Source organism: Physeter macrocephalus, chromosome 8, assembly GCF_002837175.3.
Source record: "Physeter macrocephalus isolate SW-GA chromosome 8, ASM283717v5, whole genome shotgun sequence".
Classification (NCBI taxonomy): Eukaryota; Metazoa; Chordata; class Mammalia; order Artiodactyla; family Physeteridae; genus Physeter; species Physeter macrocephalus.
Genome location: NC_041221.1, coordinates 141,873,847 through 141,891,837, shown reverse-complemented (window position 1 = coordinate 141,891,837; position 17,991 = coordinate 141,873,847). Strand labels below are relative to the sequence as shown.

Below are 17,991 nucleotides of genomic sequence, written 5' to 3'. Positions count from 1 at the left end.
GACCAGGGCTCGAACCCGTGTCCCCTGTATTAGCAGGCAGATTCTCAACCACTGCGCCACCAGGAAAGCCCGATAATTAGATTTTTTTAATAGGACTTCTTACCAGCAGCTTTTTTTCATTATCTAGCTCTGTGTGTTTGACCTCCGCCAGCCGTTGATGCAGCTGAAGTGGTGGTGAGGGTTTGGTAAAAGAAGAGGAAGCTCATCCCTGCAGAGGGGAGGGGGAAAGCAGTGTTGGTTCTTCCTTTAAAACAGAGTGGTTCCCCCAACCCGCATCATCATCATCCCCTGGGAACTTGTTAGAAATGCAAATTTTAGGGCCCTACCCCAGACCCGCCGGATCAAGCCATGCAGGTGATTCTAATATGTGCCTAAGTGTAAAGGACTCGGTTATTCAGATGTGGTGTTTGCTGTATTACAGACGGAGGTCTAGCTTTAGAAACAGCTAGTTGAAAATAATTGCCTTGACTGGCTCTAGTGACCCCCAGGAACGTAACTCGCTTACATGTTATGTTCTCCTCATTTATCACTGATGGGTATATTGGGGAGTTTTTTACTCCAAAGGCTGACAATCGGATATTAGACTTGCTAATGAGCAGCAACCATGCCCTCCTGCTGCTTGTCACTCAGTGCAGGCAAGAAATAGCACACGCAGCAGACAAGAGCTTAGCAGTCAAACTTCTTCCACAGTCTGCTCTCAGGAAATAAGCAAGGGGAGGGTCCAGAGGTGTCAGCTGACACTGACGATGACGTATTTACTTCCTACACAAAAGAGCCAAGGCAGAAAGACAAATAGAAGCTAACTTCTGCAAGTAGAAGCTGGATGGAAAGGGGGAGGCTGACAGTTGCCTTGGCAGACTCCAACTCCAGCACCATGAACGGGTCCTTTGCTCACCTCCACTTTGCCGGTGGGTACCTGCCCTCTGACTCCAAGGACTGGAGGACCATAGTCCCAGCTTTCTTGGTGGCTGTCTGCCTGGTGGGCTTCGTGGGGAATCTGTGTGTGATTGGCATCCTCCTCCACAGTGCTTGGAAAGGAAAGCCATCCATGATCCACTCCCTGATTCTGAATCTCAGCCTGGCTGATCTCTCTCTCCTGATGTTTTCTGCACCTGTCCGAGCTACAGCATACTCCAAAAGTGTTTGGGATCTAGGCTGGTTTGTCTGCAAGTCCTCTGACTGGTTCATCCACACGTGCATGGCAGCCAAGAGCCTGACAATCGTTGCAGTGGCCAAAGTATGCTTCATGTATGCATGTGACCCAGTCAAGCAAGAAAATATCCACAATTGCACCATCTGGTCAGTGCTGGCAGCCATCTGGGCTGTGGCTAGCCTGCTACCCCTGCCAGAATGGTTCTTTAGCACCACCAGGCAACACGCAGGTGTGGAAATGTGCCTCATGGATGTACCCGCTATGGCCGAAGAGTTCATGTCAACGTTTGGTAAGCTCTACCCTCTCCTGGTATTTTGCCTTCCATTACTCTTTGCCGGCTTTTATTTCTGGAGAGCTTATGGCCAATGTCAGAAACGAGGAACTAAGACTCAAAATCTTAGAAGCCAGATGCGCTCAAAGCAACTCACAGTGATGTTGCTGAGCATTGCCATCACCTCCGCTATTCTGTGGCTCCCTGAATGGATAGCGTGGCTGTGGATGTGGCATCTGAAGGCTGGAGGCCCGGCCCCACCGCAAGGTTTTATAGCCCTGTCTCAAGTCCTAATGTTTTCCATCTCTTCAGCAAATCCTCTCATTTTTCTAGTGATGTCAGAGGAGTTCAAGGAAGGCTTAAAAGGCTTATGGAAATGGATGGTAACCAAAAAACATCCAACTGCTTCAGAGTCTCAGGAAACACCCGCTGGTAACTCACAGGTCCTTCGTGACAATGTTCCATCTCCAGAATCCCCATCATCCATACCAGAGAAAGAGGAAACTGGCTCTCCCTCATCCGGCAAAGAGAAAGCTGAGAAGGCAGAGATTCCCATCCTCCCTGATGTAGAGCAGTTTTGGCATGAGAGAGACACAGTCCCTTGTGTACAGGACAATGACCCTATCCCCTGGGAACACGAAGATCAAGAGACAGGAGATGGTGATAAATAGTTTCACAGCAAAACAAATTGCGATTACTGTATTTATTTGTAATGCTGCTTATCAACATTGTTGACTTTGCCATATGAAACATAATAAAATTACCATTAGGAATTACAAAAATGCTTCGCAGTCTGCATTTCCAAAATGTGCAATTTGGTAAGTAGGACACCGTATTAGAAGTAATAACTATGTTATAAACTGGTTATCCAAAGAATTAACTGTGTTGTTTGAAGATGCATCTGTCACAAGTGATTAGAAAGGCCAGCTGTTTTGTCACTTGTCCACAATGGCTGTTTTACTGGATAGTCCTTAGGACCAGCCGTGTACTGGCTGGAGTGGAGCTTATCTGTCAAAGGTTCAATTTCTTTATGTTTAGTTTCTTCCTGAACCTGCTACTCTAACTTCACCTATCAAACCTTATTGCACATAACCAGAGCTCAAAATCTACTTCTACTTGAGATTTTTAACACATAAATTTTAAAGTTATCTTCATTTGCTTAAGAAATGTTCATTTACTTGATGAAAATCCATACAGAATTTCCATGACTGAAGGATGAAGAATAAGGAACATCACTTTATTCCAATTCTGGGCTAATTTCAAACCATGGCTTATTTTGGCTAAGTTTAAGTAAATTCAGACTTTGCCTTATACTAAAATCTGCTTATTGATCTTTTTGAAGCACCTCTGTGAGTCTTCAGTTTCTAAGTCTGGGGATTTTAGCAGCCTATCATGATAGTCTATATTCTGATTTTGAGAAAGAACTTAAAAACCACCCTTAATTCTCTTCCCAATTAACTCCTCTTCCAAAGAGTAGCAGGAGACAATCTTCTACAAGCTGAAATCAATGTTTCTCCCAAAATCTTCTTTCTCTCAAGATAAACTATAAGCTATGTTATGGTTAACCATATCATTATGGTTAATGATAAAGGTATTAATTGGTGAATGTAACCCTCAAATATAAAGATGGTGATCTTTTTTGTTAAATGAGCATTAAACATAGCCCTAACATTGAACATGAACCCTGCCCAACTTTTAAAATACCTCGGGGTTTTTAAGTTACAAAGACTATCAAGAGTAACCCAAGGGGGGGTGGGGGTGGGGGAGTGGGGAAAAAGAGGAAGAAAGGGAGGGAGGAAGAGAGAGAGAGAGAGAGCATGGAAAAGAGAAAATTCAATGGACACAAGACAGAGAATCTGGCTAATAGAAAACAAGGCAATGCAGAAAAAGCAATATTAAATTTTGTGTTCCAAAACGTATTACCAGTATAATTTGAATAACAAGTAATAACTGTTCAATTTACAGCATGGTAAAGCATACCCAATAAAACAATGATGATGACATTTCTTCCCCTATTAAATATAATAGACATTTATCCATGATTCTTGGTTACTCTAATGGAATTCTGGGATACTTTCACTGAGGGGTTCTCTCTGAAAAACAACAACAAAAAAACTGCACTTAGGGCAAGCAGCGAAGAAAATATAAAAATATGCTGTGGATGGAATTTTTTAATGTACAGTCTGTGGGTTTTTTGGTTTGTTCTTTATAAATGGTCATGATTTGTTTTAACACAGAAGGTAAGGCTTTTTGCCTTGGTTCATATTTCATTTTAAGGCTCACAAGAGCACATACAGTTAACCCAAGTACCTAAAATGCTGTCTTGTGAGACAAGTTATATAATTGGATTACCTTTAAAACTGATGAACTATTTGAATTAAAGACGTTTATGTTCATTATCTATAGTAAATGTAGGATGTAAGCTTTCACTGTGTGACATTTTAACTTGTAAACAAATAAAAACAATTATGTTTTACTTCAGATAGTTTTGGAGACTTAAAGCTCTTTGTTTTGAATGCTGCTTTCTAAATCATCATTGCACAAGGGGGCTTTACAGGGAGGTCAGACCTTAACACTTGCACAGGTATCAGAGCACAACGAACCATGTATTTTTAAAGAGCTTGCTGATAAGCTCCAGATCAAAATGAAGATATTGAAACACAATGTAATTACAATGACCCTGTCATTAAGAACCTAATGGGGGGTAGGAGGGATAAATTAGGAGTTTGGGATTAATATACACACACTACTGTATATAAAACAGATAAACAAGGGCCTACTGTATAGCACAGGAAACTATACTCAATATCTTGTAATAACCTATAAGGGAAAAGAACCTGAAAAAGTATATAACATATGTATAACTGAATCACTGCTGTAACCTGAAACTAACATGACACTGTAAATCAACTATACTTCAATAAAAAAAAAGAACCTAATATACAAAGTCCTCGCTCCCTTTTAAGAAATCTGCAAAGTTTGATTTACACCTTACGTGAAACATTAATCCCAAATACTTTACAGCAAAAGTAGGAAATTAAAATAGGTATCACCAAACCATTTTCTTCACTTTTCTATGGTGAGAAATGGAAAATAGTGAGTAGGCAAACAATACTATGTGGAATTCAGAATAACAAAGCATTCTAGAAACTTCACCTTTGTAGGACAGTCCTATTCTATAATAGTTGTGTTCCTTTGGGCACGCATTTTGTTTCACTTCTGATGAGCTTCAAAATCACTCAATGGATTTATTTTTTAAAAATCCTGTTCATTACCAATTTTATAGGTTAGACTTTAGTCAGATAACCCACTCCAGGTTTCTACATATAGAACTCACATCATTTCTGTGGCACTTCATATATTTAAGCTAAGCACTAAATCACAGAGATGTGACTATTTTTGTATGTGTGTGATGCATGTCTGGGTCTGTATGCATACAACAAATACAAATACCGCTGTCCCTTTTTTTAGGTTTTGTTGCAATCATAGCAGGTGTGAGGTAGCAGGGAAAACAATTTATCCTGTTAACATATTTCTCTTAAACATTTTATTTATGTGGTAACTCAAACTAGAAATCTATGAAGGAATGAAATAGAGGGATCTTTTTAAACTGGGGAGGTAAAGCTAGAAAGAGCAATTGGGAATCAAAGGTAAGTGTCATGGTATGATGTGCATGACACATTGAAAGGAGTCCAAAAAGGCATTCATCATCAATATGTTAATATAAAAGACAAAAACAAGAAAACAGACAGACAAAAATCAGCATCTTCTTGCTATGAAGCAATAAGATACTGCTAAGAGACTGAGCACCAAAATGGTTCTTCACAAATTCCTTCCCTTTTATGATGCAAGTAATTTATTATATTCAAGCCTTTTAAAATGATGCGACATTCAAAATTTAAACTTTCTTTGTGCCAAATTACATTTGCTGCTGCTTTTAAGAACAGGTTTAAAAGAAGTATTTATAAATTATATAACAATAATCATATACAATCCATGTATATAAAAAGGGTTGGTTTATTGTAGTTCAAATACATAAACTGAACATTCAAACATCTTAAAATTAAACTTTAGAAACAAAAATTTAACATTCAAATAGGAGTACAGTTTACAGGGAACACCCAAGAAAGGTAATTTGTTGTCTAATCCAGAATATTGATAAAGATCACTTAATGGTGAATAAAATGTTTTTAACCAGCAGTCCTAGTCTGGTCAACATGTTAGTTATGACCGTGGTTCCATACCTGAGAAGAAATTACTAAATAAATCTTCTCTTAGGCTAAACAACAAGACTTGGCCTATAATTCAAAGGGGATAATCAAAGCACATAAGTGAACAAATAAAACTAAAGTGTTCTTTAGAGACAAAGGTAAAAGTATGTCCATTATAATAATCTTAGCCTCTGGAAGATAAGAATTCAATTTTCAGTGTTTTGTCTTTTACCCGCTTTAAAAAACAAAATCAAAACAAACCCCAACTTAGGTTTTTTGGAGTCTGTGGTATCTGCATCTTGCAAGTTCAAACCACAAATGCTCTTAACGTCTTGCATGTATTATAACACTGCTAGAAAGAACATCACCAAAAGTCACTGACTTCCACACCTCATAAAAGGATAATTTTTTAGCTTCAAGATTTTAGATTTACTAGAGACAGCCTATATTTGCGTATGCAAGTCAGTCATGCCACACAAAGAAAAGCATAAATATTTCCAAAGTGTTCTCTGTTCAGAAACTGTTCACGGATGCTTCTCCTTCTGTTCATCAGATGGTTCTGCAAGAGTTTGACTAATGCACATACATGTAAAAACCTGAAAATTGGCTCATGCAAGCGTTTTGAATTAACAGACACCCCTGTGGAAGCGTATTCAGAATTATTTTGTTGATCGTCTTGTGGGCTCTGATGCTGTGGGAGGTGGGGGTGGACCCCGGCGATCCAGGTCATCCACATATGCCACAATCAGTTTGCGCCTCTCCTCTGGCACACAGTCTAGTACTAGATACCGTTTGTCATTCTGCAAAATTTTTTCTACATCTTTCAGGTGCTGATCAGATTCCTGGATTAGCTTTTTGGATCTGAAATAAGAAAAGAAGTCCAAGAATTACTGACTGCTGTTCATAGGTCTTTCAGAAATGAGCTGGAAATGTCCATCTAGTTCCTAATTGTGTTTCCATTTCTTTTTTTTTTCTTTTTTTTTTTTTTTTTTTTTTAAGAAAAATTCACTGCAGTGGTCACCTTTGTAAGTCGCCTCAGCAAAGACTCCAAGGAGTGAAAGGGCCTCAGAAGCTGAATTACCCTCCCACCCCTACTGGTGGTCCCTCCAGATCAGGGCTGAGGGTGGGTGGGTAAATCTTGCCCGTGCTGTACCTGTTCTGTGGATGAACAGAGGACTTCAGTCTGCGGGGCTGCCAATCCCAGCATCTTTCACAAGCTTTCACTTTCACATCTTTCACTAAATTAACTATAAAAATGTAGAAAGAAGTCTTACTTCACATCTAATTTAAAAGCCCAAGCTGATGCAAAACATTAAGGATCCTGACCAAAAAATCCAATCACAAAATACCTAAAAACCACACCCTCAGCACTATCTATCCTCCCGTGCACATACCCTTCATTAAGATGTTTCAAATTTTTCTCTTAAAAGAAGAAAAGCTGGAGCATGAAACAAAAATGGTTTCCTGCATACTGATTGCTAAGCAATGTAAAACTGTTCTCCCGATGACAATTTGCTGGGGGTGGGGAACTACTGGGTATGTTACAGAGAAAATTTGTTTTAAAGCTCTGTTTTTATAATTTAAAGTTTTAATTTAAGAGTATCCAGCAAACTGCTTTCCTCTGAGAAAAAATGTTTTTGCTGAGCTCAGATAAAATGATTTCAAGCTTTAGAATGCTTTAGAATGAACACTGAATAGTCTTCAGAGGAGGCAAAGATAATTGACAGTGAAAGATTTTTTTTTTAAGTCTCTTCATGAAATACAATTCATATATTTGGAAATACTTCTAAAAAAGCAGTGAAGTGAAAACAAAAGTATGTTTAAAAACTGGATGGGTGGGTAACACAAAATAAGAATTAACATCTGGGCCCTTTCTTTGAAAAAAAAAGAGAAAAAAGAAAGAAAAAAGGTAAAGGTAGGTATGGGCTATATTCAATCTTTGATAAAGTTGCCTTCTTCTTATTCCTAAAAATTAATAATGTCAACATGTGTGTGAATGCAAAGTATGCTTTGGCCATCAGAGTAAGGACTAGTAAAGACAATGACTGCTGATATGAAACATTTCATTACACACACCTATATGTTATAAATTTGGTCTCTTTCAAAAGCGTCCTGAAGTCAGCTTTGGCTGTGATGTATTTGTCTCTGATGTATTCTTCAAACTCTCTTTGTTTTTTCTGCAAAAAGACAGTAAGATTAGGGGGGAAAATTCTACTAATTCCAAAATTAGTATCAACTATTTATTAAACAAGTAACCTGTAAGTCACGACATAAAATAATTCAAAAGAAAAAGGCAATAAGGTATGTTTTATCCATATAACATTCACTGAAAAAGAAAATCTGCAGTGTACATTTTTAAGGGAAACAGAAAGAATGAGAAACCATATATTAGTAGTAGCTAAAACTTCAGGGCTTGCTATGTGCTACACCATGCTGAGGGTTTTATAAGATATCTCCTTTACCCTTCGTAACAACTTCAAGGGGTAGACACTCTTAAAAATAAGGAAATTAAGGGTTAAATGTGCATTCCTAAAGACTGTATTTATATCTTCAAGCACAAAAATAATGTGGCATAATTTATAAGATAATGCTCAGAACTTTAAAGTTCAACTGAGCGTTTAGCTCAGTAAGGGAGCTTGGTAAGCGAATATCAAAGATAAGTATTAACTCTGAGCTTTAAAAAAAAAAAAAAGGACCTTATTATCAATTCTAAAAATCAGAAAAGTTAGAGACTGAGACTGTATCTCTCAGCTATCCATCTACCACTCTTTTCCAACCACGTATATTTTGCAGTCCACACATCTAAAATTCCACCTAATGGAGAAAGAGGGAAAGAATATTAGATCATGGGCTTTTTGGACTCAGACCTAGAGAAACCAACCAGGAAAGAATGAGGGGAAGGAGGAGCATATGAAGGCTGAGGGACAGAAGGGAATGGAATAAGCTACACTTTCCGTGACATCATTCACTATTTCAGACCCTTGGTGAGTTCTTCTGCTACACAGGAGCCAGAGTGCACCAGAAGAGAGCTCAGCTTTTACAAACCTCACACATCTGAGGTTCCCCTACTCCAAAGTCTCTGGAGCATATAAGAACTAGAGATCATGCTATGTTTTTCTGCTAGCGTGGCTGTAAGAGTCAAGCACTTTGACAGCCTGGTACCAATTGCCAGGCTGAATATATCTATCTAGTAGGACCTGACTATACAATAAATAAAAACTATAGCTTCATTAGTCTCTTAGAAGATCCCAAAACACAGGCTTAACCCCAAGGATTAAATTTTTAAAGTTCCTCTTGTGCTGTCTTGTTAATATACTGTACAAGAAAGAAAACTTGAAATTCAGATTTATTTCTCATACACTTAAAAGTTATTCACTTAAAACCATCAACTTCATTTCAGTCAAGATACTAGTGCCGCTGATTAAGCACCCAATTAATATTTATAAACTGAAAGTAAATCTCAGACAAAATTTTCTTACCCTGTCACTGGAGGAGAACTTAATGCACCGAGGATCTTCCTTAATGATTTTTTTAACTTCTTTCCACGTGGATGTTAAGGTAATCTTTGAAAGACAAGTGAATAAAAAACATAAATAGAACTCACTTTTATTGAGGGGATCAAACTGCAGCACATATGGTACATAATATTACACTGACCTGCAATCTCTTGTAATGCCCAAGCATAACTGGACTAAGTTAGAGACAGGGAAGCAACTTTAATGCAATTTCTTTTTGTTGGCTTGCCAAAAGAGTTATGTTCATGGCCATACTTTCAAGGTGACCTAAGACAATCACCTGCAAACCCTGTATCTCCATGGGCAACACTGTAACTTCTGAAGAAACCATCACCAAAGAGAGATCAGATAAATAGGAGCAAAACCTGAACAGAGGGTACAAACTGCCAAACAAGAGGGCCATGGTACCAAATTGAAAATGGAGCAAAAGAAGGAATCTATTAACTCTATCATCAGGAAGCATCAATGATCACACACAGCTAAGGACATACGGAATTACTAAGGGAGCAGATACGAATTTAAAAACTGCAAAAGGAAGTAACTTCTAAACAGTGAAAGTACCATCAACATTTTACTTAAGCAAACGAACAAAAAAATCAGAGAAGAAAGTGTCATAAAACCCATGAACTCCAGTAATGGGTCTAAAGAGAATGACATTAAAAGTCATATCAATGTTTTACTTTGGGAATTATTAACAGAGATTCATCTATATTAAAGTAGAAAAGTAAGAGCCGCTTACTGCAGAAGTTTCATCCAAAAGTTGCCTAAAGTGCTCCCTCTTCTTTTTGGTAAGTGCTTCAATGTGTTCATTAAAAAGCTTCTCTTTCTCCTCTCTTTCCAACAAGGATCCAGATTCCCAGCGGTGATCTTTCCGAAGAGTCCTCCGAGTATCAGACCAGGACACATCTGAAGAACGTACCTAAAAATAGAGAATGGTATCTATCACCAAACAGACTTACCTTTTCATATTTCATCAATAAAAGACTCATTTATTTGGTTTAGGAACAATACACTTAATAAAAGAAGTTTCTGATGACTCCATCTTAGTCAAGCAGTCACTGAAAATCTACTTTTTTAAGCCAGAAATCTCACCTCCCAGAGCTCACCTAAATTATGTAGTATGGGTTTAGAGGTGGCAAGGATGAAGAGAAGATATCTCCCATCAACCATGGTCCCTAAGAACTTTAAGTACCTAGGTACTCTACTGAACATCTTACCAACTTCTGGTAGTAGTAGAAATGGATATAAATAAAAGAGGAAATATACCATCTCACAGCACAAGCAGCTCACCAGATAAAAAAATTTTTTCTTGAGCTCAATTTGGGACTTAACTACATATTGGAAGTGACACTTTCACACACAAGCAGGAACTAACTTCATTAACAAGATAACAGGTCTGGTTGGTTCAGCAACCAGCAGAAAGGTATGCTGCATGGATGGTAATGGCATTACAAGTTAAGTCACACTGCTGCCAATGCTAAGAAATATGGGATGCTGAAAAGACAGAAAAGTAAGAAAGAAGAAAAATATAAAAACATTTATTTAACCAACATTTATCAAGCACCTAAAAACATGTCAGGTGAACACTGAACTTGGCACTGGGAATACTAAATAAATAACACAGTTATGTCTTCCTTCAAAGGGCTTACTTTGTGTAGGGAAGATAGGCATATAAGCAAAGAACTGCACTAACATGTAATAAGTGCTGCAAAGGTATATGCTGAGCACAAGTTTGGTAAATGGCAACAGTGAGATCAAATCTGCCCAGATGGGTCAGGCTCAGTCTTACAGAGAGATACTTGAGTGTGCTCCTCAAGAATGACAGAGTTTGCCACTGTGGTGGGAAATTTAAAAGCATTATAGGTGGAGGGATTGGCATGTGTAATGGTAGCATTCATTAAACTAAGTATGGTTCATTAAAGGTAAGTTCAGCAAGGCTACAGCTTAGGGGGCAAGAGAGGAAACCAAAGAAGATAAGGTAATACAAAGGTAGGGAGTCAAGGAATGAACAGTTTTTTATATTATGCTAAGGAGACTGAATATGAAATGTAGGGAACTTCCAGAAGTAGGGAGGACCTTTACCTTCTTCAAGTAACAAGGAGAGTGACAAAATCATCAGATTTGCTTTTTACGAAGACTTCTGTGATTGCAATAAGGAGGATGAATTTGGGGGAAGCAGAGGCAGAGAGAAAACAAGAAACAACTGTAATTGTCCAGAGAACAGAAAAAAAGTCATTGAAAACAGATCAGCAGAATCAAGGGAAGAAATCAGAAGAAGCAACAGGAGTGATGACAAGAGCCTTATTGAAAGAAAGAAATGAAACAGTAGGAGAGACAGTGACAAAGAGAAGAGGAAAAAACAAATAGAACAGCAAGACTGGTCTGGGGGCATTCGGTGCAGGGACAAAAAACCCCACCTACCTCAACAACCCTGGATAATACAGGAGGATTTTCAAAAAAAATCCCAGGGGTCAGTACACCTCCAGTCCTACATTCCATACCGTCTACATGTACAATAACTGATCATCACAATGATGACCCAAATCATCAAAGATGAACTTATGTTCAGCACACTTTATTACGATGACATGCAAGTGTGTGATGATTTAAGATGACTTCATCAAGGATAATTTTTTAAAAAGCTTTGATACTAAAAGATCATGAATTTTTATACAAAACATCAAACCTCTGAAAATTTTAAATAACTAGGGTTTTCCTATTCTAATGGTGTTAATACCAAGTACTTAATTTTAAAATACTTTATAGGTAACTTACTAAATTATATCTGAGTCAATTTAAAGAATATTAAAATGTCCACTAATGAGGTAATATAATAGATTTCTAATATCCAGTACTTCAGAGAAAAAAGCAAAAGAGTAATACCATATCAGACAGAAGAGCCTTGAAATTCTGGATAGCTTCTTCTCGTTTGTGCTGTTCTCTCTCTCGATCTATTTCTTTTGTTTGTTCTGAACGAGCCTTCTGCACCTCTCTTTCTCGTTCTCGAAGGCTTGCCTCAATGCGGGCTTGCCTTTCAAGCTCCTTTTCTTTTTCTGAGTCTAAATTCTGTAAAAGTGAAATTACATTAACCTTCTTACTAACTCCATCAAAATATGCCTCCACAGAGTAACTACTTTGACAAATACAAAATTTCAAACCTAGTTTTTAACCAATATACCTAAACACTCATTTCAAAGTCAACTACTAGAGCGTCTATTAGGAATACCAACAAGAAAAATTCTAAACCCAAAACAGTAGCAAATGCCTTTATACTGCAATTAAGAATTTTACTATTCCATGGTTACTATAAGAGTAAACACAATGGTTACCTTGGCTATTTTTTCAATGTACTGTTTGAAAAGGTCTTCTCTCATTGATGAACTATCCACTGCTTTGTAACGTGGATCACTTTCTACTTTGTCTTTTACTTTGCTCCATCGAGACTGACTGTCCAAGTGATGATTAGATAATAGTTCAAAGAAATCTGATTTTATCTGTATTTCAAAACAGGTGTGAGGTGGGAGGAAAACAATATGCTATAAGAAATTCCTCATATATAAATGTTTACAACGAGAAAAAAAGTTCACTTACCTTAAAGATAAGAATAACTTTTTTAATGCAGTTAGAGCAGAATTTTAGTAAAAAAGAATATCAGAATTGCTCTTTTACGAGAAATATAAAAATCAATACACATATAGGCTCTCACTTAAAATCTACCAAATTCAAAATAAATCATATTCTTCAATGAAAGTATTCAAATATAGAAACAACTTTTTTAGGTTGTTTATAACTTTTGATCTCAGAACTGCCTGCCATGTTTTTATGAAGAATATGAATTTGCCATTTGCCATAAGATTCAGGCTTATGAACTAATGGCAAAAATACTTCAACATCAAGATAGCAAGAATATTTTAAAAAGCAGATGAATAAAACTGTTAAAATAATAGGGAAATTTAGAAACAGTTGAGCACAAAGAGCAAGTCTTATTCATTACAAATCTAAAACTATACTGTCAAACGTGTAAAAACAAACAAAAAATAAAGTTTTATATTTTGGTTTTAAAGAAGAGCAATGTTTTTACCCTTATATATAAGAAAACTATAGAATTTCTATGGTCATAATTAGTCATTTCTAAAAAAAAAACACTACATTCAGATTTCCTGTGCTCTTTAGCCATTAAACATGTATGCCTTCACCAGAATATGTGTCAATGAAATTAACGTTCTTAACAAATCAAGTACCAAGTTAGTAACATTATACTAAAGGTACTAAATAATATTAACCTTTTAGTGTCAACGTATACAATACTTAGAACGTCTCTTCCAAATTGTTAAAACTGGAAAAATTTGTTAGAATTGTTAAAAATTTTACCTTTTTAATAAGAGAAGAAAAGAATAAACAAGGTATTTGTTTTTATGCACTTTGAGGACCTCTTCTAAAATTCAGTCTCATTTAAATTATTAGGTACTGCTACCAGGGAAGACATCCGAGGTAGCTAAAGTCATTTCAACAGAGGATTCTGACCAGGTCAAGAACCTCTCCTCCCCATAGGAATTAAACATGCTGCCTTCCTACCTGACCAAGGGAATGAGAAATTAGAAATGGAATCAGAATTTTTGTGTGGGCAGAAAATAAATGAATCATTCCTTCTGCCTATTCCAACCCTCTCACTTCTCGCTGTAACCTCATTTCTCCTAATAGAGGATTAAAAGGGAGGAAGATGTCCTTTCTAGAAAACACTTGTAAGGTTATAAAAAACAGAGCTTCTGCATTAGAGAACTTTTTAAAAGATGAGCTCTTCAGCTGTAGATTTCTCCACTCACCTAACTTGGCTCTTGACTGTAAGGATTAATGAGAAATAACTCATAAGCCCAATATTACTAGATGGCAATAAAGAAACTACTTGAGGTAGCGATGTAACATAACTTTTCTGTTCATCTGTCTAACTTTGTATCTGACACAATGAACACCAAATTCCCAGATGCATGGGATAACTAGAAGGCAAAATTTACGTTAAATAAAACATGTAAGCTGCAACAAATAGGAATCTTTCTAAGCCATAAGAATTTACATTAACTTAAAAATATTTCAAACATTAGACATGAAGCCTATAAAGAATTATTATAGTTTAAAAAATATATGATGTATAAACAAAGTGAACTTTAAATAAAATTTAACTTCTTTCACTGTGGATATTACCATGACAGGCTACAAATGGCTTACGGAAGCTGCTTTTTATATGAGAAGAATTATTTAACAAATGCATAAATGTCAATTTCCATTAGCAACAATTCAAGGTCCTACTGTCCCTATTTTCTTCTCTCCAAAAATGCAAGTACCTTACCAACTAAGTTGTTTAGTTAAAAGGGGAGAAATAGTTTCCTCAGCCAAATGTACTGAAACAAAAATTGCTCAGCAGCTAATTCAAAAGAGAGGCAAGAGAGAAAAATGCCAACTTCATAAGAGGATTAACTCCATTATATGCAACTTCAAATCTGCTGTTTCAAAAAATAAATTATCTGAAACACAATTTAATAAAAATTGGTTATAATAATAAATTATAATCAAATAAACAAAAACTAGAGGGTAGCTACTTTGGTAAACAAAACAGTCCAGTAAAACAGCTTTGGGGACATTTTTTATAAAACTACCAGTGAAAAGCTACATGAAAATGATGATTGCACCCTTTAGCTTGAAAATGCCTACTAATTGGAAAAAAAAGGATTTCACCAAAAGTCAATGCCCTTCACAGGTTTTTGACTCAGCAAGTAATTACCTTTAAATTTTTACTATTCAGCTATTGATTCAATTGTCTCAATGTTACAAAGACCAGTTAGGAATCTTAAGAACAAAGAGCTCCAATATACCAGTTTACTATTCAATTACACACAGCTAAAATGCCATTTTTAAAAAACGTACTGCCAATATACTTCATAAGAATAAATACACAGTGAAAGTCATGAAGTGGTAAAACTTCATTAACCAGATACTTCTCAAAATGTGAGTATAAAAAGTACATTTAAACCTTTATAAAGATTTCTGCTTTCATAACCTAGTTAGTAATTGATTTTGCATTCTTTAAACTGGCTGAGAAAGTTTTACTTTATTTCCTTTTTTTTTCAATGTAATAGTACAAAGATAAACTTTCAATTTAGAGAATTCAAATTTTACAATCAAAAGAAAGTAAAGCTGAATATATTAAGTTCATTTAGATGTAATGTCTATTTAATTTCTTATTTTAATGAACACATCCTGGGCACAACTCTCATTACTTCATAAGGAAAAAGACTAAAAAAAATGTAATGTACCAGAACTGTGGGAGGCTAAAGTGACCACACAGAGAGATATCAATTCTTTCCTTACTAGAGAATCCCGTAATACTTTGCATAGCAGTGACTGACAGCTGTCAGACCAAACTGATTGACAGGCCACATAGCACAAAACTGTAAAGTCTATCCACTTGTTATAAAACAGAATACATAAAATAATTACCAAAAAAAGTGTTTAGAAAAAGAACATTAGTTACAAATGCAAAGAGAAAAACATTCAATTTGTTTAAAAGCAATCATACGGTATCAATCATTTATTTACTTGGTTTTCTTTAAAAAAATATGTTCTTACTAAAAGTCAAAAGTAGCAAACAATTCATTGACATGATTCTAATTCAACAGTCAAAATGTTTATGCAGAACTCAACCTTGCACATTTCCTCTGAGAAGCATAATCATTTACCAAAGACAGTCAACAGTGAAATAATTCTGGAAAAATCTACCTTGAAGCATAATAAATCAGATAATCAGGAAATTTCAGTTATTTCTGACAAGTTATTTCACCTAATACTGTTGCTATTTTCAATGAAAGAGGCTTCCTCCCAATAAGAGTGGTGTTACTTCCATAATAACATTTCTTAATAGAATCTGTAATATCTTAACTTTCTAGAATAAGAGGCAATTTTAAATGTCAAGAATGATAAAGCTTCAGAGGTTCTTTTTCTCTATTCACAAAGCACAGAGGGTCACTAAGGAGAGTGGCTGCATGTTTTGATGGTTTACGCACCACTGGTGCCACCTCCCTACCAGTCTGCCTCCTCAGTGGTGAGCTCCTCTCCACTCCTGACACCACTGTCAAATGACATTTGGAATTCATTAATCTTTAATAGCTGACCTTTTAATTCTGATAAGCAATAATTCATATGTAAGCTATGTTTACTAAAAGATTAGAAAGTCACTAAAATGCTATCTTTCAGAGGGCAAAAAATATAAAAAATCTTTTTGAAAAACTTAAATGTTACTACCTATAAAGAACCTTGAAATCTTAGCAGGCAGGCACCAGTGAATAAATAGGCCTAATAACCAGTTCTGGGTTTATTGGGCAACCTAGTATTAATAAAATTTAAAGAAAATCTATGCAGCTTAGTGACACTACTAAAATGTATGCATTATAGAAGTGATAATATAAACAACTGTAAAAGTTAACTTAAAAGGCTAAACAATAAATGTGGGTCCTGTTATTTATGCCCATGAATGAGATTAGAAACGCAGCACCAGTTCAGTCCCTTCCCATTCACACTCCCATCAATCACACCACTGGAACTAAAACCATCTTACCTTCTCACCTCTGGTCTTCGAATCTTCTTTCTCTTTTTTCCTTGCAGCTGCCACAAATTCATTAAACAAGGCTTCTCGATCTTTCATCTTTTCAATTGCTTTGAATCTTGAATCTTTAGCATGCTTGGCTGCAAATTCACTAAAAGTAGCTCTGTAACAAAATGGTAAGTGTGCTAACTTTGGTAGAGCTATTTCTACTTGTAGAAAGGTATAGCAGACAATACCATCTTCCCAGTAAGAATATGTGCCAACAAGACAATGAGTCCCAACATCTGCCTACAGAAAGGAGTGAAAGGACTAAAGAGTGAAAATGTAGTTAGAGATCTGTATACTATCAGCATGATGTTAGGGGGATTAGACATCTGAGAGCAAAGAATTTGTGTGCTTCAAGAGACTTAAAGAGTCCAACTATTTCCACCCTAAGATGAGGCTGAATTTCTTGCTTCCAGCCATGGTGGAGTAACTCTTACTGAATTAGCTCTCCTTCCATAAGCAACTATAAATCTGGACAAAATATATGAGGCAATTGATTTCAAGCAGTGGACAACAGATAGAGTAACACTGAGGTAAGAAGCCCCCATGGCACTGTGCTCAGGACAATTTCCCAAAATGCAAAGAGGTAGAGTCCAAGCAAAGTACAGTGGTCCCAATGAGCCAGAAGCAGCAGAGATCAGAGTTTCGGTGCTAAAATGGCAGAGGAATAAGCTATAGAAAGAGGGTACTACCCCAGAAGAATACCATTTCGAAATCCCTCATGAATAAGTAGACAGCCAAGGCCAATCTATAAAACAGCAGAAAGACCACTCCCGGTACCAAACTGCTACAGGCTTAAGAGCAAAAAAGAGATACCAGACACTGAGTAGTGCTGGAAAAAGAACAATATTAAGACAACAAAGCCCACAAAAGATCCAGAAGGGAGACAAAGTCGGAAGTTTGACAAAAACACCTTCAACTTTCTGAGATCCAGACTAACAAAGCATAAAATCAAACCGAAAATTAAAGTGACTGGCCTGTAACTGGCCTGCTAAAATAAGAATACACACTCTTGAGAAAGATAACAGATTTGAGTCTCTACCTATTATCCACAATTTCCAATATTCAATTAAAAATCACTAAACATACAAAGAAACATGGGATCCATATGAAAAAAATTTTTTAAGCCAATAGAAATTATCCCAGGATGACCAGATGTTGTTTCAGGTACAGACAAATCCTTTAAAACTATTACAATTATA

The 17,991-nt window shown here is 36.3% G+C and overlaps 2 protein-coding genes across 12 annotated transcripts in view; one reads left to right on the top strand and one right to left on the bottom strand.

Moving 5' to 3' along the window:
* Positions 1 to 823: 823 nt before the first annotated feature.
* On the top strand, positions 824 to 2,095 carry GPR151 (G protein-coupled receptor 151). Its single transcript, XM_007122246.2, has one exon. The coding sequence runs from the start codon at positions 824 to 826 to the stop codon at positions 2,093 to 2,095; it is 1,272 nt and encodes a 423-aa protein (XP_007122308.2).
* A 3,328-nt stretch (positions 2,096 to 5,423) lies between these two features.
* Positions 5,424 to 17,991, bottom strand: part of TCERG1 (transcription elongation regulator 1) — a 59,994-nt gene continuing 47,426 nt past the window's right edge. For 9 of the 11 annotated variants that reach the window (XM_007122237.4, XM_007122238.4, XM_007122240.4 and 6 more), the window contains 7 exons: positions 16,757 to 16,907; positions 12,480 to 12,644; positions 12,034 to 12,216; positions 9,890 to 10,069; positions 9,115 to 9,198; positions 7,712 to 7,812; positions 5,424 to 6,496 (listed from right to left, as the gene is read on the bottom strand). In XM_007122237.4, coding sequence (XP_007122299.1) covers positions 6,295 to 6,496; positions 7,712 to 7,812; positions 9,115 to 9,198; positions 9,890 to 10,069; positions 12,034 to 12,216; positions 12,480 to 12,644; positions 16,757 to 16,907 — 1,066 coding nt within the window. In that variant the 3' untranslated portion in view covers positions 5,424 to 6,294. Of the gene's footprint in view, positions 6,497 to 6,788; positions 6,883 to 7,711; positions 7,813 to 9,114; positions 9,199 to 9,889; positions 10,070 to 12,033; positions 12,217 to 12,479; positions 12,645 to 16,756; positions 16,908 to 17,991 lie in introns of all 11 variants that reach the window. The other 2 variants (XR_448788.4, XM_007122242.3) reach the window with 2 other exon arrangements.

Coding starts and splice junctions, on each gene's coding strand:
- GPR151 (XM_007122246.2), top strand. CDS start 824: ATGGAAAGGGGGAGGCTGACAGTTGCCTTGGCAGACTCCAACTCCAGC.